A 24837-nucleotide genomic window follows, 5' to 3' on the forward strand; every position below is an offset into this window, starting at 1 on the left:
GTGAGTTACTCCAGCTTTTTGTATCTGTCTTCGGTTTAAACCAACATCTGCAGTTCCTCCCTACACTGAGATATTTGGAGTTGGATGTGGTACTCATATAGTTCATAAATTGGACAGCAGTTGACTGTCTTCCACTTGGAGTGCTTTGTTATGGATCTATAATGCACTTTCAAATTTACACTGATCATGTTGCAGAACTGAAGGAGTTGCTAATCTGTGAGCCTTGAGTGTGCCACCACACATCATATACTGCCTATCTCTTGGACCAACATCAGACAGGGTTCAAACAATCTGCTGGAGGAACTCAGCAAGTTGAACAGTGTGTCAGGGAAAGGAATTGTTAATGTTTTAGGTCAAAACCTTACATCAGTGTTTCGATGGAAGAGGCTACTGAGAAAAATGAATAATTGGTGACTGAATTTGTATTGCAAATCCATCTTTTTTGAGAGAATTTAGCAGAGAGGCTCAGAAATATGTTTGTCACGTATGTTATAATGGCATCCTCTTGCAATTTTGGTTGAGGATAGCGAAATTCATGAAGGGGAATTACAGAATGCAGTCCGTTTTTGCCCTCAAATGCTTTGCGTTACCTGGTCATGTAGAAACCAACTTTTCAGTGCTCTGATAATAATTTGAGTCGGCCTTCAGGATGAGCATAACCAAATAGATTACCACTTTCCACGCAGGAATTGCCAACCCATGTTTAATAGACTGGAATTGTCAATTTTTTTAATGAACGTTGCAAAACGAATAAACCCTTGACCAATGTCTCTGTGAAACCCACACAAATGGGTTTCTGAAGGCTGAAATTTTTTTTTTTAAGAAATGGATAGAAATGCTCAGTGAAATGCTCAGATCAGGCAAAGGCAAGTGAAATTTGAGACACCGAACGTTGAAATCTAGGACCAACCACACAATCCTCTGTCCATATTGTGTCTACCTGGCAACATACTGCCATTGTGACGCTTTTTAATAATGAACATAGTACGGACACCTGAAAAGTTACATATCAATGAGGAATATTTTCTTGCAGGTAAATTTTGAACTTGGCTGTATACCCCTTTATGATAAAATTTTGAAAGACAAATTGACCTTTTAAAATACAAGCCACTAGAAGCCATGCAAACAGATGACACAAAAGCAAAAAGGCAAGTCTTTTCAAAGAGCAATGGCTACATAAGTATTGCCATTTTGCTCTTGTATTAACATTGTGATACATTGGAATAATTAACAGAGCTATTTCTTTGTAATATTTTGATGTTGGATGGAAAGGTTTGTTTAATTTCTGTGTTTTTCAACAATTTGTGCAAAAGGAGAGAGTCAGAGGATTGCATGTTCGGTCGGGATACTCTTTCCCTGCCTTGTGGTTGCCTCATATTTCAACAATGGAAAAATCCCAGTAACACCCGATAGCCAATGTCAGATGGAAACATATGTCAGATCCATATACAACTCGCAGGGATATCTGTTTACACCCATTTAAATTTTATTTTCAATGGAAGGTTCCTTGATAATTTCAATAAACCTAAGTCTTATTAAAGGAGAAAGCTCAGGACAACTAACAGCAGTAGCTTATACATAGAGTAATGTGTTTCAAACAATTGCTTAGCAAACATGTTTTGTAGCAAAATATATAATACTATAAGGAGGACATTCAAATGAGCATAATTAAAATATGCTCTAAGAATCTAAGATATTTTAGTGTTCATTTTTGCTCCACAGCCTATAAACAATCAATGAACAATTTTATAATCACATTACCAATACAAAGTCGCACTAAATACCTATTTTATTATCAAGACGAATTCTCAAGCTTGGTAGTGTGCCATACAGGTGTGACAATGCTGTCTCTTGGATCAGTTCAATAGGAAAAGGTGCAAAGTGCATTGTATATTCACAGGCAAATTAAAGTCTAAAAATATTTTACCATGATTTTGACACTCCAATGCATTCTTTCATTCTCATTTAACTGTTGTAATGAAAGACTTCAGTGGTGCAAATTCCATGGCAATATGTCAGGTTATCATATAATAGACTGCAGAAGCAAAGTCTAGGAAGAAGAATCAAGCTTCAGTTAGTGAACAGTAAAATCACACGCACATAAATAGGATCTAATTTTACATTTCATACTTTTGCATAGATTTTCTCTTATAGATGCTAAATGCTTTCCAAGTGCAATCAATTTGGATTTTAGTTCTTTACTACTTGTTTGGAAAATCCATTTGGATTTGCTGCTAGTGGTTATTACCCTCAAGGGATTAAGTTTATTTGGTGAAAAACATGATCAATTTCAAGTCAGTTGTAAGTTAAGTATGCAGTGAAGAACTTTAAGCCTGAGCAGATTTTGCTTGAATGGAAATGTTGAATGAATGAGAAACCTATTTTGTAGCCAAGTTTTAGGCAGGAGAGGATTTCTGGAGTTTCTGGTGCTCCTAATGGCTGTGCCACAGACCAATGTGGGGCACAGGCAAATTGAGAAGCAATTCTGCTGTGATTTTTGGACAGGAGAAATTTCACCAGAATTAAGGACAACTTCCATTCTCTCAGCCATTGATTCAGTAGATTCAGGACAATAGTAAGGTAAGGTGGACGCATAATGCTGGAGTAACTCAGCGGGACAGGTAGCATCTCTGGAAAGAAGACATTTGGGGTCGAAGGTGACCTGAAGGTGACGTTTCGGGTCGAGACCGTTCTTCAAACAAGGTGACAGAAATCAGTATCTGAAGCAAGTAGAATGAGGTACAGCATGAGGTTTAACCTGCTCTCAGACCACATGTTCATACGGGAAATGAGCAGGGTATTCAAAGTAATTTGATCTCCAAAAGGAGAATCTTTCAGAGTAGTAAAGGTATGATGTGATCTGTGATGTGACCTGGTGACATTGATGACTCATCTTTTTTTTGGAGGTTGTACTCTGAGGAAACAATCTTTCACCGATGGTCATTCGCAAGCTCAAGGCTAGTTTCCAACAAATGGCATTCTTAAGGAGTTGATTACAAATATGGGCCACCGTTTGCAGCGGAAGACTTGTGTGGTTGTTATAAGATTATTGGAAAACACCAGTTCATCTTGCACAAGGTAAAAGAAAGTAAGAAAATGCTGTGAGTTGGCAAACAACTTGCTGAAGAAGACTAAATCATCGGTCAAACCCAATTTCATCATCATAGCCTTCTGCAATATCCCAACTCAGGGGGGTGGTCCTTTGCAGCAATTCATGTCTCTATGGACTAGAACTGTGCAGGACTAGAACTCTACACACAGAAAGGCCCAAGAATGGGAATGACAGAGACATGGAGGAAGAGAGGTAGCAGAAGTGGATGGGAATATCACTATAACAGGGGATTGCAGCTATAACAGAGGCTGGGTTGACACGACACATATCATCCCAAGCACTGGAAATGGTTGGAAGGGATCGAGTAACATTCGATAACAAGCATTAAGTAACATTCTTGTTTTTAACTACCCCTCTCTTGCCTCTTTTCTGCAGTTGGGGATTAAGACCTGACACTGCCAACAACAGAAGCAATGGTCTCAGCACAGGCTATGGTCCAATGCTCACTTTAAACCCAGCCACAGAACATCATCCTGTATTGCAAGAATGGGCTTTTACCATTCCCATAGAAACCAAAACAATGAATTCAACTTGCTTTTATTTAGTTGTGTAACAAAAGATCATTGATATGAAATGGTATCTCCAGCTCTATTTTTCTCTTTCTCCCCTCTCTCTCTCTCTTTCTTTCCTGACCTGCAGCACAGTCCTAGCAATTCCATTTATTTGCATCTGTGCCTTTAGCAGAGTAAAATATCTATAGACACCTCAAAGGAGCATTAGCACAGTGAATAATTAAGCTGAACTAATGGAGAAAGCAAGGGGATAGCTGAATTAAAACTGCAAGAAAGAGAGAAGTTAAAGCTTGAGAAATAGAGGAATGTTGACAGCTAGAGAGATCTGGAAGGAATAATAGATGTTATGACCGAGGTGGCTGAAATACTGCCTGAATGGTGGAATAATACAAGTGGGCAAAACACAAGTAGACAAAGTGGAGTGTGTGGCTATGATCATACAGTGGTTTTTGCTCTGCATTGCAGTCACAGCAACCCAATCGAATCAAATCACGGTAGACTGTTTATAAATTAGGATGTCACAGTGCCTCTGCAGGTAGTGCAACTATTTCGCAGCTCTAATAGATTGGACTCTGTCTTCTGGTGCTGTTTTTGTTGAATTTACATGTTCTCTTGAGTGCTCTGGTTTCGTTGTGCATCCCAAAGAAATGGTGTCTGGTAGGTAAATTGGCTGCTGCAGATTCATCATAGTGGGCTGTTAATATATATTTATATTATGGTATATGGACACACTGATCTGTTTTGTAGTAAATGTCTACTATGTTCTGTGTGCTGAAGCAAAGCAAGAATTTCATTGTCCTATCAGGGACACATGACAATAAACTCACTTGAACTTGAACAAACTTAATTGGCCTGTGTGGGATTAAAAGTTACAAGGAAATATGTTGGGGATTGGACTCATAGGCTTGCCCTAAGATCCACGCAGCAGACTCAACAGGCCCCGTGTTGAGTCTATGTGTCACAATAAAAGATGGATGCAGAGTTCACAGAGTAAAGGTGGAGGAGGTTACTAAGGTAGGGGGGACTAGGGCAGTGCGGATGTTCAAACATGGAGATGAGAACTAAAACAATATTAATGAATAATGTGATATTTACTTTTAGTGTCACTTTGTGCTGAATAATAAATAGCCATATGCTTTGCAAAAACAGAAAATATTGCAAGCACCCATAATCAATGGGGAAAGAAACACAAATGATGTTTCAATTTGACCTTTCCCTTTACCTTGTTAATAATGTGCTACAATACAAAGGCAGTGTGAAAATGTAATGGCCATCCATAGGACAGCATGAAGAGACAATAGAGACGTGATGAATGTTGACTGCATTTAATGATGCTTCTTCGTCCATAATCCCCACTGTAAAATACTGAGCAACTTAGGTGAGGATGGTTTATTATATATAGCCTCAAACCCGTGATCTGCACAATGGAGAAGGCTTGGGGTTCATAATTTGAATTAACATTGAACGCAGAAAAGTACAGCACAGGAACAGGCCCATTGGCCCATATGTCTGTGCCGAACATGCCAAGATAAACTAATCTCATCTGCCTGCACATGATCCATATCTCTCCATTCCTGGCATATCCATGTGACTATCTAAAAGCCTATCTAACACCACTATTGCATCTGCCTCCACCACCACCCCTGGCAGCACGTTTCAGGCACCACCACCCACTGTGTAAAAAACTTGCCCAATACATCTCCTTGATACTTTACCCCTCTGAACTTAAAGCTATGCCCTCTATCTTTGGCATTTATACCCTGGGAAAAAGGCTCTGATCGTCTACCCTATGACAATTTTGTTTACTTATATCAGGTCTCCCTTCAACCTCCTGCGTACCTGAGAAAATCTAAGTTTGTCCAACCTCGACTCAATGGAGCAACTTTCTGCAAGAGATCAAAACCCTTGTCTTTGTAAATGTAGTGAAAGAATAGGAAAATCCTGGAACAAGCTGTGCAAGCATGTTGCCTGGGTTTCAGCAACTAAGTTACAGAGGAAGGTTGAACAAGTTAGGGCTTTATTCTTTGGAGCGCAGAAGGTTAAGGGGGGACTTGATAGAGGTTTTTAAAATGATGAGAGGGATAGACAGAGTTGACGTGGAAAAGTTTTTCCCACTGAGAGTAGGGAAGATTCAAACAAGGGGACATAACTTGAGAATTAAGGGACTGAAGTTTAGGGGTAACATGAGGGGGAACTTCTTTACTCAGAGAGTGGTAGCTGTGTGGAATGAGCTTCCAGTGAAGGTGGTGGAGGCAGGTTCGTTTTTATCATTTAAAAATAAATTGGATAGTTATATGGATGGGAAGGGAATGGAGGGTTATGGTCTGAGCGCAGGTATATGGGACTAGGGGAGATTATGTGTTCGGCACGGACTAGAAGGGTCGAGATGGCCTGTTTCCGTGCTGTAATTGTTATATGGTTATATTATATGGTTATATAACCATATAAAATAACCATATATAAGTCACAGTGACTTCCAGGGAATTGGGAGATAGTGGGAAACTACACTCTGGAAATTTACTGAAAATAAATGCAACAGCACATAAAGAATCAGCATTTAAATTATAGGGACAAAAGTCTATTTGTTTGAATTAATGTTGAAAGAGAAAATAATTCTCTATTTAATGTACTACTGCACCACTGAGTTTAGAACAACAACAATATTTACTGTATACAATGATGGAATTATTTTCATTTTATTTTATAATGTTTTGAGGAGATTGTAGGACATTTGAGTAAATGAATGAAAAACAAGGAATATACTTTATGCTTTTATGCCTTTAGTAGAATTTCTGACATTCTTTAGTAGAATATTCCATAGAGCACCACAAATAATTCACCACTCGCCATCCCATATAGTGGCTGGTATTTGAAGGCAGAAGAGGTTGGGAGATTGCAGTTGATGTAACATGAGGGGGTACATTAGGGGTAACATGAGGGGGAACTTCTTTACTCAGAGAGTGGTGGCTGTGTGGAATGAGTTTCCAGTGAAGGTGGTGGAGGCAGGTTCGTTTTTATTATTTAAAAATAAATTGGATAGTTATATGGATGAGAAAGGAATGGAGGGTTATGGTCTGAGCGCAGGTATATGGGACTAGGGGAGAATACGTGTTAGGCACGGACTAGAAGGGTCGAGATGGCCTGTTTCCGTGCTGTAATTGTTATATGGTTATATGGTTATATGATGTTCTTGTTACTCCATTCACAGTTAGAACATCCTGACCTTCATACTGTATTCAACAACATGGCCATAAATTATATGCTTAAATCATGTCTGGTTCACATACATCACAAAGTCACCCCCAGGCTCACAAATTTTAAGGGAAACAACAGAAGAATCTCTAACATTTTCACAATGTTTCCTGATAAGTAGAAGCTTCTATCAAGATCTAACCATCGGCTTGAGATTAGGAAGTGGTTTTCAGACCAAATTATTCATGGAACAACAATTTCCATCCATAAAGATGAAAATCCACTTCACTTTCCATATTGACCTAAAATGAACAAGATCTTTGCCCATTTTCATGAAGCTGTACACACAATCACATGACTTATATCAACTCTTTGGATAAAGCTTTCAGGTGAGTCTTACCAAGTGATGGGAAGCACAGCTTGTTCCATTCCTCAGGTGGAAATCCATTCTCTACCATTCAATGAAATTAAATAGAAATAGGAGCAGTACTTTGTAATTGTCATATTTATCTCCAGTAAAACGAAAGGTGTCAGCATCAACATGTGAAACATTCTTTCTCTAGGTTATTACACATATTTCTATTACCAAACACATCAAGAAAGAGAGCATCTAAGTTAGTTGCTGACCAATAAAGCCGTATTCCCTCTATTTTGCCTATTTTCACAATAACTCACCACCATTACTGTCAGACAATGCAACTCACACACCCACATCCATATAGACATCATTGTAGTCGTAACCACACACATATGCACTCGCACACATACGCACACACATGCTCAGACTCATGCACACAGGTGGATGCTTGTGCACAGACACACGCAAGCGGCAGACAAATATTGCATGCTGATTCATTCCAAATGTTAAGGAATTTTACGGCATGACCTATTTTCCTTTAGGAACAAGAATTATATCCCATAAAACATAATAACTCTAAAACCCTTACAATCAGAGCTGGGAAGAAATGTTCACCCTAATTCAATGGATTGAACTCAGAACTCAGTTTATATGGATGAAAGGTCAGCATCTTAGTAATTAATCACATTTCCTATGATGTACATCGAAATTCTGCATGAGCAAGCAGCTACTGATAAAACTATGTTAATATCAAAATATGACATTGTCTTCCATCTTTAACAATAAGTCCTTATTGGCACAGACCATATGACTTTTAGCACAGTGTCACATTGTATGACACACACGTTGCCTGCAAGGATGGGTAGTGTACCACTCTGTTATCTTTTAGGAATTGCAATTGTATTCTCCCATGTCGACAATACCTTCTATTTTAACAATGAATTAGTTGTGAACAACTGGTTCAGACTGAAAACCCTTGCAGATATAGCAGCACATTGCTCAGCCAGACATTTCATGCTTAAATCATCTGACATTTTGCCACATGCATCCTCAGAGGCTTGCGCAAAGATTTTATAAATCATGACAACTTTTCTCAAGTTACTGTTCACTTCTGCATGGGCATTTGCACAATGTAGGCAGCTTGTAAGCTGGAAGCATGTCCCGGTTAGCTGTGAGAGGGCCCGGAAACTTTCTGAAACCCCAAGGATCATCTCATCAGGAGTCTGATTTACTTTCACACACTTTTGACAGGCAGACATTAACTTTCTGCACTCACTATAGAGTTTCTGTTTGGTAAATGAGGGAAGTGCTGTACAAACTTCCTCTGCATGTCTTTCTCTGGGACATTCCTTCAAAATATTGAGCAACTCCACAATATCATTATGCACCAGCCTGAATCCATTGGGCATGTTGTATATTTTATCTTTTAGTAGTAACAAGGCCAGACTTGCATTCTTCACAGCAGTGTCACCTTCAGGAACACCAAAGTAATAGTCGGCTGCCATGCTTTCTTCACCTTGTTTAATAGATGTAGTGAAGATTTGAGGCAATGGGTTTCCTGAATCAGGTGGGGTGGTCCTTGGAGAAGGTCGCTGTTTGAGACTTTCTACTTCTTTGCTTTCATTATTAGCATCAATGCCTAATGCTCTGAAACAATTCCCATATACCACCTGGCAGCTACATGCTTCCGTTCCACTTGTTGAGAGCTCTTTACTCATTGTATCCTTCGGAGCCATGACCAATTCTCCACAGCTCAGACCTAGCTCCTCTTCTGGTTCTTTGTGGCTGTTGGCTTTACCAGGGGGACATTCACTTACTAGTGCTGGAGATTTCTGAGTTGCTGAGTAGTCTACTTCATAAAGTAGCTTTGATTTATGTATTTGTGAGATTCCTTTATAGGAAGCATTTTCATCCCCTGGGGAAACCAGTGTTGCATTGGGGTTATCTATGTTTGTTTGTGTGGGATGTACAAGTGACTCAAGCTGTTTCCAGCAATTCCATTCAGATTTTGATTTGTTCTTTTCCTCATGTTCCCCGTGAAAGCTAGAACTGTTTGAGGGCCTCACTGAGAAAATTTCCATATTTGGTTCCAAGGTTGGTGATGCCAAATGTTTGACTGTGCCAAATGTCTTTAAGGACATGCAATTTAAATTCAAAACCAATCTGTTCACGTCAAGAGAATGCACATTTATGTCTCCCATGGAGGAGTCTCTCTTGTCAGATACTTCCTCTCCCAATACTGACATTTCTGGGAAATCTTCTTGATATCTGTTGAACATCACCAAATGTTTTTGTGAAGTTATACTGCGATTGCTTTTTTGATAACATGATTCTCCTTTGTCACATTTGTCAGATTCTTCCTTGTAAGTGCCTGTATTCTGTTTGAGGTCTGTTTCATATGTTGCAAGTCTAAGTGCAGTTCCATTTTGATCTAAGTCTGACTGTGGGCCATACGTATAATCTACCTGTTCCAGGACTACACTGCTTTGGACAATAACAACACCTTGGTCTTTGCTTATCATGTTAACTGTGTTCAGGGTTCGTTGTTCATCAGTACAGGCTGCAGTGCCAACAAAGTGTGCCTTATCTTTTATCGAGTTGTGAACGGATAAGTCTCCAAGCTCAACAATTACTTCTGAAGAACTTTGAGATTGCTCAATATTGGAACAAGCTGTTGTGGGTGGTTTCACATCAGTGAAAGGTTCACTTATACTTTCAACCATTTCAGAACCATCTGTTTTTGAAGTGTAGCCAATTTTAGAGCCTGTATCACATGGGTAGCGTGTAGCTGAAACTGTAGTGATGACTGTTATTGCTTCTGTAACTGATTTAATTTCCATGCTATCAGGCTCCATTTCCATTAAGTTAGGTGCTGCCTTTTTATTGATGCTGACAGAGCACGGCTTCAATGGCTTATGTTTCAATAAGGCAGCTTTGGTCTCCATACCTGCCACCGAAGAGGGAAATGGCAATTGCTGCTTTCTTGATACAAGATCATCTCTGTCATGACAACACATGAGATCTTCAACTTTGTTTGAATAAAGCTGGGATAGTTCAGGTTGTACATCATAAATGTCCTTAGGATCAAAGTGTCCCTTTTTTGTATTCATTACATGTTCTGCTACTTCATTTGTATCCTTAATACTTTCCGCAGACTCAATGCCATTTGTGCTCTCATAATAACTTGGAGGTGTCTGCATATTCCATTTCTCTTCAATCCCCTTCATACACGCAGACTTTAAATCTACCAAAAAAGAAAGAAAAACGTAAATATTTTATGTAGCAATTCCTGCAAATGCCAGTAAACATGTTTGATTGTTTTGTAGGTAATGCTGTTTGAATTTTTCCAGTGTTGCAATGGAGATTAGTGGCAAGTTGACATTCCTGCGAAACCACCTCACTTGGCTCCTTATATAATCTATGTGCTCAACATCCTGCAATTGGATTTTCTTCTACACACACCTCATTATGCTCTTAGATATTTTCCAATCATTGTTACTTGATTTCATAGTATATTTGGAAGTGTTGTAAAAACTCTGTGCATTTACTCTGTATAATTTACTTCATAATTTTATAGACATCTGTAAGGTCACTCCTCAGCTTCCTGCACTCCAAGGAATAAGGTTCTAGCCTGCCCGGCCTCTCCCTACAGCTCAGCCCCTCAAGTCTGGCAATATCATCATAAATCTTCTCTGCATTCTTTCCAGCTTAATGACATCCTTCCTATAGCAGGCGACTGAAGCTGATCACAGTGCTCCAAATGTGGCCTCCCCATCTTGTACAGCTGCAACATAATATCCCAACTTTTATACTCAATTTCCTGTCATTTGGAGGCCAATATACCAAAAGCGTTCTTTACCATCTTACCTAACTGTGACACTACCTTCACAAAAGTACGCAGCTGCACTCCTGGATCCCTGCTCTACAACACCTCCCAGGGCCCTAACATTCACTGTGACGGCCCTGTCCTAGTTTGACTTCCCAAAATGCAACACCTCACATCTATCTGAATTAAACCCCATTTGCCATTCCTCAGCCCACTTGCCCAGCTGATCACGACCCTGCTGTAATTTTTTGATAACCATCTTCTATATCTATGATACTACCCACTTTTGTGTCATCTGCAAACTTACTAATCATGCTGTACATTCTGATCCAACTTGTTGATATGAACCACTAACAGCAATGGATCCAGCACCGATCCCTGAGGCACACCACTTGTCACAGGCCTCCAGTCCAAAAACACGCTTCCACCACCACTCTCTACATTCTTTCAGGAAGTCAATTCTGCATCCAGTTTACTAGCTCTCCCTGGATCCTATGGAATCCAGTGGTGGTGCAGAGAGTCAAAAACCTTAAATTCCCGGACGTGCATATATCTGAAAATCTGTCCCGGACCCAACATATTGAACCAATCATAAAGAAAGCCCATCAATGCCCCTACTTCCTTAGAAGATTGAGGTGATTTGGTATGTCAGCAGATACTCTCTTGAACTTCTACACGTGTAGAGTAAAGAGCATTTTGACTGGTTGCGTTACAGCCTGCTTCGGCTATTCAAATGCCCAGGAACAAAGAAGATTGCAAAAAGTGGTGAACACTGCCCAGTCCATCATGGGTACTGACCTCCCCACCATCAAAGAGATCGGCTGGAGTCACTTCCTCAAAAAAACAGCCAGCATTATCAGAGACCCACACCACCCTGGCCACACTCTCATTTCACTCCTGCCATCAGTAGGCATGTATAGGAGCCTGCAAATTGTAATGCCCAGGTTCAGATCTTCCCTGCAACCATCAAACTATTAAATACCACAACCTTCAAATAAGCTCCAAACTACATAGACTTGGGGGCATTGTTTTTCTTTGCACTATTATTGTTTTTTTTTAATGTATATATTGACATTTTTTGTTGTTTAATATGGTATTTACAGAGTATTATGTTTACATATCTGATGTGCTGCTGCAAGTACAATTCCATTGTTCCGTTTCAGGGATTTATGACAATAAAACACTCTTAACTCTTGACTCTTGAACCAACTTTCCGGAGTAACCTACCATTCGGAACCTTATCAAAGACCTTGCTGAAATCCATATAGACAATGTCCACGGCCTTGCCCTCATCAACCATTTTGGTTGACTCAGAAAAAAAACTCAATCAAATCAAAATACATGATCTCCAAAATACAAAACCATTCTGACTATCATTAATCGGCCCTGTCTATACAAATGCATATATATCTTATCCCTCAGAATACTGTCCAGTAACTTACCTATCACAAATGTTAAGCTGACTGATCAGGTTTTTTCGTGCCATCCAATTTTCAATTAAACTTTGGGCTTGATTGCTTCAACCCACTCCCTTGTGTACCTTAGGACATGATGGCAGGGACATAAATCTCGTGTAATATGTTGCTATGATTTTAACCTCTATTGTATTGGGCAAATGGACATTTCCTAACACAATAAGGAAACTTCACTTTATCATCACCAGTAAGTAGTTTTCCAAAAGCCATTGTGAACATTTTATTAATTAAACTAGCAAAACCGCAGCTTTGATAATGATGATTTTTATATCAGCTATGGCTCTGTGGTGTAACCCCATTCTAGACACTAATGTATGAGATGAGACATAAAGCCATGGTCCCTTCTGCCTATTCAGATGGCTGTAAAAGATCCTAACATTCTGTGCCGTACAGTTAGGGAGATGTCTCATTGTTCTGATCAATACTGATCTCTCACACAGCATCACCAAAACAGTCTGATCATTTATGTTACTGCTGTTTGTGAGATTTTCTGTTAACAAGTTGTCTTCATAATAAAACAAAGGCCAAACTTTACAAATATTTATTTCATTGTGAAGTTATAGAACCATAGACACCTGCAACACCAAAGAGCCATCTGAGTTTTGGAATATCCAACATCATGAAAGACAACTTAATACAAGCATTTTTTTAATTCCCAACAGCTTTGACAGAAGAGTGCACTTTTTTATTTTATAATTTGAACTTATTTTGTGGTCATGGAATGTTTGTTAGGTCCATTAGTAAGGTGTACCAAAGTGTGGCATCATGGTGAGAGGAATAAAGGCAAAGACTATTCTTAAATGGGGAGAGAATTCAGAAATCGGAGGTGCAAAGAGACTTGGGAGTATTGGGGCAGGATTCCCAAAAAGTTAACTTGCAAGTCGAATTGGTAGAAGGATGGCAAATGCAATACTAGCATTTATTTTGAGAGGACTAGAATATAAAAATAGGGATGTAATGCTGAGGCATTGGTCAGACAGTATTTGGATTATTGTGAGCAATTTTGGGCCCCATATTTTTAAGATATTTTAAGATAATCTTAAGATATTTTAAGGCAGAGATAGATAGATTCCTGATTAGTATTAGTGTCAGGGGTTATGAGAGAAAGCAGGAGAATGGGATTGAAGGGGAAAGATAGATCAGCCATGATTGAATGGCATAGATGGGGCGAATGGCCTTATCCTGCTCCTACAAATATTCCTACATAATTTGCAGTATGAAAGAATAAATACTTTCTTCCACTCTACCAATACACTTTAGTTCCAGCCTAAGAAATCATTAACTACTGTAACAAAGCCAATTTTTATGCTTCTCGTGATTACAACTTTACCATCTTGGTCAGGTGCCATACTGGAACTATAGTTCGCTCTTTCTACTACAATAAACTTTATGGGATGAGGTTAACAAAGCAATATAAAATTGGTCAACTTTTTTATGTTCTTAGTGGGTATAAGATAAATATGAGATAAAGCTGATGTAGATTTAAAAAAATACTTTGAAAATATTACATCAGATCAGAGTATATAGCAAAAGAATTAGTAATAGAATGAGAATTAATCTAGTTTTGAAATGGAAAAGAGAGAGCTAGTGAGGGTAAGCATCAGATATTCTGGTGGAAAGTGGAAATGTTGTTCCATTGGGAAAAGCGTTTCAAGCATAGGCATGTTCTGCATAGACAAATATCGTTCAATGTAAAAGTCCAAATTATAATGCAAATTGGAAGTTGTAGATAATGAAGATTTTAGCATTATAAAAGATATTGTTAAAGTTGCAGGATTAGATGTATTGGCAGATGGGTTTCAATAAAGGCAATATTGAGGTGGGAAATGCTGGTAGGAGGATTGGGGCAGTTAAAAGTGTGAAAAGAATGCCCAGAAATTATATCTGTTTGCACCTGTTTTATTACACAGATAACATGGATAGGTGATGTTTCAGGTTGGGACCCTTCTTCAGATTTTTTGTAAGGTGGGGGGGAGAAGAAAGCCAAAAGAAAGGATGTCCAGGATAAAGCCTGGCAAGTAATAGGCAATTACAGCTTATAATCCTCCAACATTTTTGTCACCTCCAATGTGATCCCACAACTTGCTACATCTTCCCATATCCCCCCCTTTCTGCTTTCAGCAGAAACCTTTCGCTCCGCAACTCCCTGGTCAATTTGTCCCTTCCCACCCAAACCACCACCTCCCCAGGTACTTTCCCCTGCAACCACAGGAAATGCAACACCTGTCCCTTTACCTCCCCCCTTGACTCCATCCAAGGACCCTGATAGTCTTTTCAGGTGAGGCAGAGGTCCACTTGCACCTCCTCCAACCTCATCTACTGTATCCGCTGTTCCAGGTATCAACTTCTGTACATCGGTGAGACCAAGCGCAGACTCGGCGATCGTTTTGCTGAACACCTCCTCTCAGTCTGCCTTAACCCACCTGATCTCCAGGTTGCTCAGCACTAACCCCCCCTCCCATTCCCTGACCATTCTGTCTTGGGCCTCCTCCATTGTCAGAATGAGGCCCAGCGCAAATTGGGGGAACAGCACCTCATATTTCACTTGGGTAGTTTGCACCCCAACGGTATGAACATTGACTTCCCTAACTTCAAATGGCCCTTGCTTTGCCTCGCTATCCCCTCCCCTTCCCAGTTCGCCCACCAGTCTTACTGTCTTCGACTACATTCTATAATTGTCCAGTCCACTCCCCTGACATCAGACTGAAGAAGGGTCTCGATCCGAAACGTCACCCATTCCTTCTCTCCAGAGATGCTGCCTGTCCCATTGAGTTACTCCAACATTTTGTGTCTACCTTCGATTTAAACCAGCATCTGTAGTTCATTCCTACACATTAATAGGTTGATACAGGTGAGGATGGTTTTTTGATAGGCAGATGGTTGGACAAAGGACTGACATGAAAAGACAGAGAGTGTGATACAAAAGGCTTGTGAATTGTGAAGCTGGAGGAGGGAATGCAGGTGGTGGGGGGAGGAGAGAAAGAGAAGCGATTCCAGGTGGGCACACAAGAGAGGAGAGAACACGGGGGATGGGTTATATGGAGGAAGAAGGGATAAGTAGGTTATGTAGTTACCTAAAATTGGAGAATTCAGCATTCATACTGTTGGGTTGTAAGCTACCCAAGCGGAATATGAAGTGTTGTTCCTCCTATTTGCATATGGCCTCACTCTGAGAATAGAGGAATCCCAGAGGTCTTCCCAGCGGCTGTCACTCTACTCAACAACGTACCTCGGTGACTGCCAATCACCACCACCCCCCCCGGACACTCCTCCCACAGGAAAAACACTATGTCTGTATATATGCTAATGTAAATATTTATTCAAATCATATGCTATGTCGCTCTTCCAGGGAGATGCTAAATGCATTTCGTTGTCTCTGTACTGTACATTGACAATGCCAATTAAAGTTGAATCTGAATCTGAATCAGAATCAGAATAGAAAGGTCATATGGGAATGGGAAGAGGAGTTAAAATTGTTAGCAACTGGGAGATCCAGCACACCATGACAAATAGTGCACAGGTGTTCGGCAAAACAGCTGTTGAGCCTATCCTTGGTCTCGTCAATGTATAGTAGGAGCCCATGAACACCAAATGCTCTAGATGAGGTCAGATGAGAACCTCTGTCTCACTTGGAAGAACTGCTTGGGTACCTGGATGGAATTAGATGGACATTGCAGAAGTATTGTTGAACTATCAATAAATAGCCCACTGCTAAAAAATAGCCCTCTCTGACTATGAGATTGTGCCACAAATCATCGCCTGGTCCAACATTGGACTTGAGCCCAATCCCATACTCTTGTAACATCAGAGTACTTGCTCCCTCAGACCCATTCCCACACATCCAGCTCCAACATCTTTGATGTCCATCTAACTCCATCATAACACTCTCTTCCCCAATGCCTTTGCAGCATTTCCCTCCCCAGCCCATCCCATTACTGTTTCTGGCATTCCCCTGACCCATCCCAGGCCTCATTACTGCATTCACTGCCTGTCGTGATCCATCACACCATTCCACAAGTTCACAAGTTCTTGGAGTAGAATTAGGCCATTTGTCCCATCAATTCTACTCCACCATTCAATCATGGCTGATCTCTACCTCCTAATCCCATTTTCCTGCCTTCGCCCCATAACCCTTGACACTGATTTTAATCAAGAATTTGTCTATCTCTGCCTTAAAAATATCCACTGACTTGGCCTCCACAGCCCTCTGTGGCAATGAGTTCCACAGATTAACTACCCTCTGACTAAAGACGTTCCTCCTCACCTCCTTTCTAAAAGAGCGCCCTTTAATTCTGAGGCGATGACCTCTGGTCCTAGACTCTCCCACCACTGGAAACATCCTTTCCACATCCACTCTATCTATGCCTTTCATTATTCTGTAAGTTTCAATGAGGTCCCCCCTCAACCTTCTAAACTCCAGTGAGTAGAGGCCCAGTGCTGTCAAACGCTCATCATATGTTAATCCACTCATTCCTGGAATCATTCTTGTAAACCTCCTCTGGATCCTCTCCAGAGCCAGCACATCCTTCCTCAGATATGGGGCCCAAATTTGCTCACAGTACTCCAAATGCAGCCTGACCAGTGCCTTTTAGAGCCTCAGCATTACATCTCTTTTTTTTGTATTCCAGTCCTATTGATATAAATGCTAGCATTGAGTTTGCCTTCCTTACTACCGATTCAACTTGCAAATTATTTTTTTGAGAGTCCTGCACTTTGTTTTACACTGTATTTCATCTGCTACTTCTCTGTCCACTCTCCTAACCTGTCCAAGTCCTTCTGCAGAGTCCTTGCTTCCTCTACACTGCCTGCCTCTCCACCTACCATAGCATCATCTGCAAACTTGGTCACAAAGCCTTCAATCCCCTTATCCAAATCATTAATATACAACGTGAAGAGCAGCCCCAGCACCGAGCCCTGCAGAACTCCGCTAGTCACTGGCAGCCAACCTGAAAAAGCAAAACTTTCCCAGCCAACCAACTATACATACTAGTATCTGCCCTTTAATACCATGGGCTCTCATCCTCCCTAGCAGCCTGACGTGCAACACCTTATCGAAGGCCTTCTGAAAATCTAGGTAAACAACATCTACAGCCTCCCCTCGGTCTATCCTGCAATTTACTTCCTCAAAGAACTCCAGCAAATTCGTCAGGCAAGATCTTCCCTTAACAAAACCATGCTGACTTCGGCCTATTTTATCGTGAACTAAGTACTGCGTGATCTCTTCCTTTATAATTGACTCTAAAATCTTACCTACCACCGAAGTCAGGCTAACTGGCCTATAGTTTCCGCTCTTCTGCTTCGTACCCTTCTCGTCCAGCAAGGTAATATTTGCAATTTTCCAATCTTCAGGAACCTTTTGTAGCACAGTCTCATTGGGTTGCTCTGCAGTTCAAGGGCCAAAGTCTCAATTTGTCCCTCTTCCCAGAATCAACCGCTTAGATCACACATATTTATTCTGTTTCTTGCATTCGCTTTGGCTCGTGGAGAGATCTTTATAAGAACACTGAGACATTTCCTTTTGGTCGGCATGTGAGCCAAGCAAACAGTAATGGCTAAATTAAAATGTATTTCTTCAGAGTAACACTTCAGTGCATTTTAAATTTTAGAAACAGGTCCTCTGCAAAAGATTGCACACCACCGATCTAGAAATTATCAGATCTTAATCCTATTATTATAGAAATAGGGGGCTATGTGCATTACACCTCTTAATATATAGTGTTTGAAAAAAAAATATTTGGGTTTCAGATCTCAGACCTAATCAATCCATATCCTCTTTCAAGGCTTTCCATTACTTGTTTATGGTTTAAGAGTTGAAGAATCATAGAGGGATACAGCACAGAGACAGACCCTTTGGCCAACTGATCTGTGCCAAACATCTGGTGCCCATTTTACAGTAATCCCATCCTAAACCACTTTATTCTCCCACAAGGGATGTGGAACAAATCCACAACACCCAGAAGAAACTTCACAGCAAGAACTTGTAAACTCTACGCAGACGGTACTGGAGATCAGGATTGAATTCAAATTGCTGGAGCTGAGGAAGCAGCTCTATTCACTGTGCCACTCTGCCACTGCGCCACCCACCTTTGCCAAGTTATCTGAATCAGACCCTTTCACAATTTACTAAAACCTTCCCACCTCCAGCTGAGTTGTTGTACAGGTATTGTCTTTTTATCTCAGGAATTCTGCTCTCTGTTTTAACTTTCTGTTATTGAAAGCGTGGATTAGGATAATTGAAGGCACCTACTTCTGGTGCCTGTCTGCAAATTGTCCCCATATTTGCCATCTACCTCGTTTCCTCTAATTTGAAGCTTATAGTGTACAACCAGCAGGATAAAGGCTCCATTATTGTTCCTTTCATTCGAACCAACCACTAAATATCTTTCCAATGATGTAACAGTTCCTTTAACCAATAGTCCAATTTTATTTCCCCATCTTTCCTGAATACAGGTCCTTCCTGGTCATGAGCACTTATGTTCAACCTGTAGATACAAACAAGCATCTGGGAGACTGGCCGGATGGATTTGCTGATTATTGCTAGGCTATGGGCATCAATTTGATTAGTACAAATGTCAGAGGTTATGGGGAGAATGGGGTTAAGAGGGGAAAATAGATCAGCCATGATTGAATGGTGAAGTAGACTTAATGGGCTGAATGGCATAATTCAACTCCTATCACTTATGACCTGATGATCTGCAAACTTGGTTGAATGGTTATCTGAATGGTTGTTAAATGCCTAGGTTTAACTTCACATTGCCCTCGGTTTGCCTATGTTTTTATTTAAATACTAGACCAAGTGGGACCCGTGAGGTCCCTGTCACACAGGATCCTGGTCCCCCAACACACCCCGTTCCCCAACGCAATATTCCACCACTCACCCATTCCCCCAATGCAACACGTTCCCCCCAACGCAAATATTCCACCACCTGCGAGGGGAGGGGGGGGGGGCTGGTGGGAGGGGACGTCACACGCACTAACCCACCCCCACACACACACTAACTTCCCCCCGCACACACGCTAACTATCCCCCTTGATATTATATGAATATTATTAATTTGCTCGTTTTACCCCCATAAACCGCCCTATCCACTGATGCATAGCCCCCAACTCGCAGGCACGTCTAGAATGGGGGGGGGGGGTGGTCATGAGAGAGTGAGGGCAGAGAGAGAATGGGGAGAGACAGAGAGAGAGAGGCAGAAGACAGAGGGGGCAAGAGACAGAGGGAGAGGGGGTGGAAGGGAGGAGGAGGGATCACTTAGACCTGGGAGGACTTGGTTGAGGTTAGAGGAGAATGGAGGTTTAACTTCACATTGAGGTTTGCCTGGAGAGGGGGGGGGGGGGGGAGGGGGGGGGAGAGAGGAGAGGGAGAGAGAGAGAGGGAGAGGGAGAGAAGAGAGAGAGAGGGGAGAGGGAGAGAGAGAGAGAGAGAGAGAGAGAGAGAGAGAGAGAGAGAGAGAGAGAGAGAGAGGGAGAGAGAGAGAGAGAGAGAGAGAGAGAGAGAGAGAGAGAGAGAGAGAGAGAGAGAGAGAGGGAGAGAGAGAGGGGGAGAGAGAGGGAGAGGGGGAGAGAGGGAGAGAGGGGGAGAGAGAGAGAGAGGGGGAGAGAGAGGAGAGAGAGAGAGAGAGAGACAGAGAGAGAGAGAGAGAGGGAGAGAGAGAGAGAGAAAGAGAGGGAGAGAGAGATGGAGAGAGAGAGAGAGAGGGTTCATATGATATAGAGCGACACGTAGAGTTATAAGCTCTTTACTAAGGACTGCCAAAAGCTTCTGCCAGCATTATGTAAAAATTTCCCCATTTCGGCATCTGGTTTTCGAGGAGATACGTTTCACAGGAAAAATGACACACACGCACACACGCACGCACACACACACGCACACATGCACGCACACACACACACACAGTTTTTAAAGTATACTTGACCAAGTGCAGACCCGTTGGCGCCTCTGACCTCGTGATCTGCAGAACAAAGATCCTATAGCGGAGCAGAGCTGTAGGATCTTTGCTGCAGAACTTTCTCGATCTCTCTGCGCCTTTTGAAGAACGGGGGGGGGGGGTGTGGCCTAACGTACCTCGTGGAAAACTGCGCATGCGCGTTGACAGCAGCTGCATTAATCAAGAGCGGCGCGGGGCGCGGTGTGGGGCCACGAGGAAAGGCATTGTGAGGTCAGCAGTTGGGCAACCTTAATATTTTTTTTAAATGTCAGTTTTGTGATAAATGTTAGTAAATACCTCGGGAAATAATGGACCAAATTTATAGGTTGGATTTTTGAAATCATAAGGAAATTTTCGACCAGAAGATGTAAAAATGTCACTGTTATTGTAACGTCAGTAGCTGAGCAACGGTCAGATTTTAAAAAAAGGTCAGATTGGTCAACAATTTCAATTAAAAAGTCGGGAAAATAATGTATCAAATGTACAGAGGAGTGGATTTCTAAAATCACAAGGAAAATCTCCACTGAAATATGTAAAAATTTCCCCATTTCGGCGTCTGGTTTTCGAGGAGATACGTTTCACAGGCAAAATGACGCTCACACGCTCACACACGCGCACACACACACGCGCACACACACACACACTTGTTGATTGTAACCGGGATGGCTTCAATGGTGGTTTATTGGTGTGAATCGTTAGATCCATCATATGACTCCAAATCCTCATCATCACCATCACCAGTCACAAATTAAAATTGATGATATTTAAAGTGAAGAATAAGAGGTTGCAAGTAATTTCTCTAATGTATATAAAAGTGTGTCTGCTCCTTGTTCAAAATAACTTTCCCCGAGATGAAAGAAATCTGATGAACAATATACATAACTAATTGTCATCATCGTGCAGACCTACCTGCTCCAGTTCCAGTGAATTTTGCATCATCTGGGAATTCAACTGAGGTAAATCTTTCAGGTGCATCAAAAAATTCATCCTCAGAACTGCTGTCTCGAAAGCCAGGGGGAGGGTCCAGAATAGGGATGTTTAGAAACTCACCGGATACATCCCCATCATCAACTGGGGAAGGAATGGGTGGTAACTCTGTGGCCATATTGTGGTATGTCAAATTCCAAAATATGTTCCCTTGTATGGTGCTCCCATCCACATCTTCGGCACACTGATCCCAGCTTTCTGCAGCGGAATGATCCTTACTTGGACTGAGGTCGGTTGAGTAACAAGTCACCAATTCCTTCATATCAGTTTTGTCACACTCAGAGGTCGGAGTGGAGGTCAGAGATTCAATTGAAAGCTGAGGAAAGCTGGTTTTAGATTGCAATGTACAATGCTTCTTCATAACTGGCTCACTTTCACTCTCGGCAGTAGCAGAATCTTTATCATCCTCTTCGGACAAGTCATCGTACGAATGCAGACCTGATATGCTGCTCGTTGAAGTCTCCATCTGTAATTCTTCCAGAGAGTCAACAGAACAGCTTGTTTCACAAGTGTCACCTCCCTGACTTGTTTCATCATTAAGGTCTGATCCTATACTGCAACTGGTCTCTTCCAGGACATCCTCCCGCATGTAATCACTGTCGGTAGCCTCACTTTCTGAGTTCTTGGCATCTTCATCTTCTTCATTCAGCGACTGTGTGAACCCATTTCTTAGTCTGTGGACAGATGTGTCCAGCGATGTGTCAATGTCTGATGATGACTCTGAATCGCTCAGTCCTCGGGTCTCATCACCTGCAAGCGACACAGTTACATCTCGTGTTAAAGAGAGAAGATACCAGCAAATACTATTGATAATAAAAGTGCAACAATTTTAAAAAAGCAGCCATTAGTGTCTGAGAGCGTCTTCTCCTGGTGGTTTACAAAACGAAGGTGGGATCCAGCAGAGCAGCCAATTTGGGAGAGGCTGTGTTTTGCGGTTGCTGTGGTCGAGGGTAAGTGCTGAGGATTGGCTCGAGCAGCTTCAGTGAAAAAGCTGAGCGGAGGTAAAAGGTATAAGCTAAACCCAAAAAGCTGGAGTAACTCAGCGGGACAGGCAGCATCTCTGGAGAGAAGGAATGGGTGATGTTTCGCGTTGAGACCCTTCATCAAACCTGAAACATTCCTTCTCTCCAGAGATGCTGCCTGTCCTGCTGAGTTACTCCAGTTTTTTGTGTGTATCTTCGATTTAAACCAGCATCTGCAGTTCCTTCCTACACGTAACATAAGGTAAGGTTTTTTTCCACAATACCTCTCTAATCAGTGCAACAGGGATGAGAGTTCAGGAAGTGGTGTGCTCCTCCTGCAGGATGTGGGAAATCAGGTGTCCCTGTGGACTACGTCTGTGGGAAGTGCATCAGCTGCACCTCCTGACTCACCGCATGTAGGAGTTGGAGCTGGACCTAGACATACAAGGGGGATACCGAGGGCTTCATAGTTAAAGGCTATAATAAGGTGGCCGTGTGGTGCAGGCAGAAATAACCAGGAGATCGCCAGGAAAGGGAGTAGGCAGATAGTGTAGGAATCCACTGTGGCCATTGCCTTCAAAAACAGGCATACTCTTTTGGATATCATTAGACCATTCAGCAGAGAGCAGTAGCAGCAGTGACACTTAGTCTGGCCCTGAGGCACAGCAGGGAAGGGGGAAGTCAGTCAGAGCCGTTGTGGCAGGACAGTCATTAGGGGGACAGACAGGAGATTCTGTGGTGGCAAATGGACTGCAGGATGGTGTGTGGCCTCCCTGGTGCCACGGTTCAGGATGTCTCAGAGCAGCTGCAGAACATTCTCAATGGGGCGGGGGAGCAGTCAGAAGTAATTGTGTTCTCGATCTGACCCTGAGGCACAGCAGCAGGGAAGGATGACAGGGAGGTGACATGTGAAAAATGACATAGGTAAGAAAAGGGGTGAGATACTAGTGAATCTAGGAACAGTGAGTAGGAAGAAGGTTAAAACGCAGGACCACAGTGGTAGTGATCTGTAGATTACTCCCAGTGCCACATGCTAGTGAGGGTAAGAAGACAGTACAGATCAATGCTTGGCTGAGGAGTTGATGGAGGAGGCACAGATTCAGATTTTTGGACTGTTGGAATCTCTTCTGATGTAGAGGTGACCTGTACAAGAGGGATGGTTTTGCAACTGAACTGAAGGGGGGGTCAACATTCCTGGCAGACTAGGTTTGCAACTGCTACTGGGGAGGATTTAAATTAGATTATCCGGGTGGGGGGAGGAATACAGTGGAGTATTGATGTATATGTGAGGTTGGAAGTTGGTACAGAAGTCAATAAAAGCAAGTTCAGGAGATGGGTTAGGCAGACACACAGCAGGGAGTGAATAAGAATTGTTGAATTAAATTGCATTTATGTCAATGTGAGAGGCATGATGTGCAAGGCGGATGAACCCAGGGCAGGATAGGTACGTGTGACGGGACGTTAGAGACGTTACGGAAACATAACCAAGGGAGGGACACGAGTGGCATCAATATTCCATGGTTCAGCTGTTACAGCCGAGATAGAGGTGGGGGTAAAAGAGGAGGGGGAGTTGCTTTACTGATTAAGGAGAATGTCACAGCAGTAGTCCAAGATGGCATCCAGTGAGGCTATGTTGGTGGAGCAGATCAATAAAAAGGGGATGATCACCTTGTTGGAATTATATTAGGCATAATCCTATATTTCCCAAATAGAGCGGGGAATTACAGCAAAAATACAGCATGGAAAGTGGCCCTTCAGTGCAGCTTGCCCATGCTGATCATGTGCCCCATCTACACTAGTTGCAACTGCCCTACATTTGCCACATATCCCTCTGTTCATGGTCATGCACCTGTCCAAATGTCTTATAAATCTTGTTACAGTTTCTGGCTCAACTACCTCATCTAGAAGCTCATTCCATATGCCCACCACCCACTCGAGTGAAAAAGGTGCCCCTCAGATTCCTATGAAATCTTTCCCCTTTCACCTTAAACCTATGTCCTTGATTCCCCAACTCTGGGTAAAAAAGTGTGCAGCAAGCCTAATTATATTCACCTCATGATCTTATATACCTCTATAAGACCACCTCTCATCCGAGGAATACCGCCCTAGCCTGCCCAATCTCTCCCAGAAACTCAGGCCCTCAACAGTAACACGTGTAAACTTCCATACTCAATTCCCTGACTGATAACAGGCAGCAAGCCAAAAGCCTTCTTCACCACCCTTTCTACCTGTGACCCCTCAGGTAACTATGTTGTAAAGCAGAGGGACCCAGGAGTACAATTACATAGTTCCCTGAAAGTGGCATGGCAGGTGGATGGATTGTGAAAAAGGCTTTTGGCCCCTTGCCCATCATCAGTCAGGAAATTGAGTATAGAAGTTGGGATGTTGTATTACAATTGTATAAGACATTGGTGAGGCTGCACTTGAAGAATTGTGTTCACTCTGCATTAAGATGGCATTAAGCTGGAAATAATTTAGAGAA

General features: G+C 42.0%; 2 protein-coding genes across 2 annotated transcripts in view; one reads left to right on the plus strand and one right to left on the minus strand.

The window, feature by feature from the left end:
- The window catches only part of LOC129695600 (zinc finger and BTB domain-containing protein 5), a 413756-nt gene that overhangs the window by 119017 nt on the left and 269902 nt on the right, over positions 1-24837 (plus strand). The gene's annotated exons all lie outside the window — the stretch shown is intronic.
- LOC129695607 (FERM and PDZ domain-containing protein 1) overlaps positions 1475-24837 on the minus strand; it is a 96519-nt gene continuing 73156 nt past the window's right edge. The window contains exons 14-15 of the mRNA XM_055632713.1: positions 21457-22143; positions 1475-10418 (exon numbers count right to left, since the gene is read on the minus strand). Coding sequence (XP_055488688.1) covers positions 8101-10418; positions 21457-22143 — 3005 coding nt within the window. The 3' untranslated portion in view covers positions 1475-8100. The remainder of the gene's footprint in view (positions 10419-21456; positions 22144-24837) is intronic.

Source organism: Leucoraja erinacea, chromosome 3 (assembly GCF_028641065.1).
Source record: "Leucoraja erinacea ecotype New England chromosome 3, Leri_hhj_1, whole genome shotgun sequence".
In the NCBI taxonomy this organism is placed as follows: Eukaryota; Metazoa; Chordata; class Chondrichthyes; order Rajiformes; family Rajidae; genus Leucoraja; species Leucoraja erinaceus.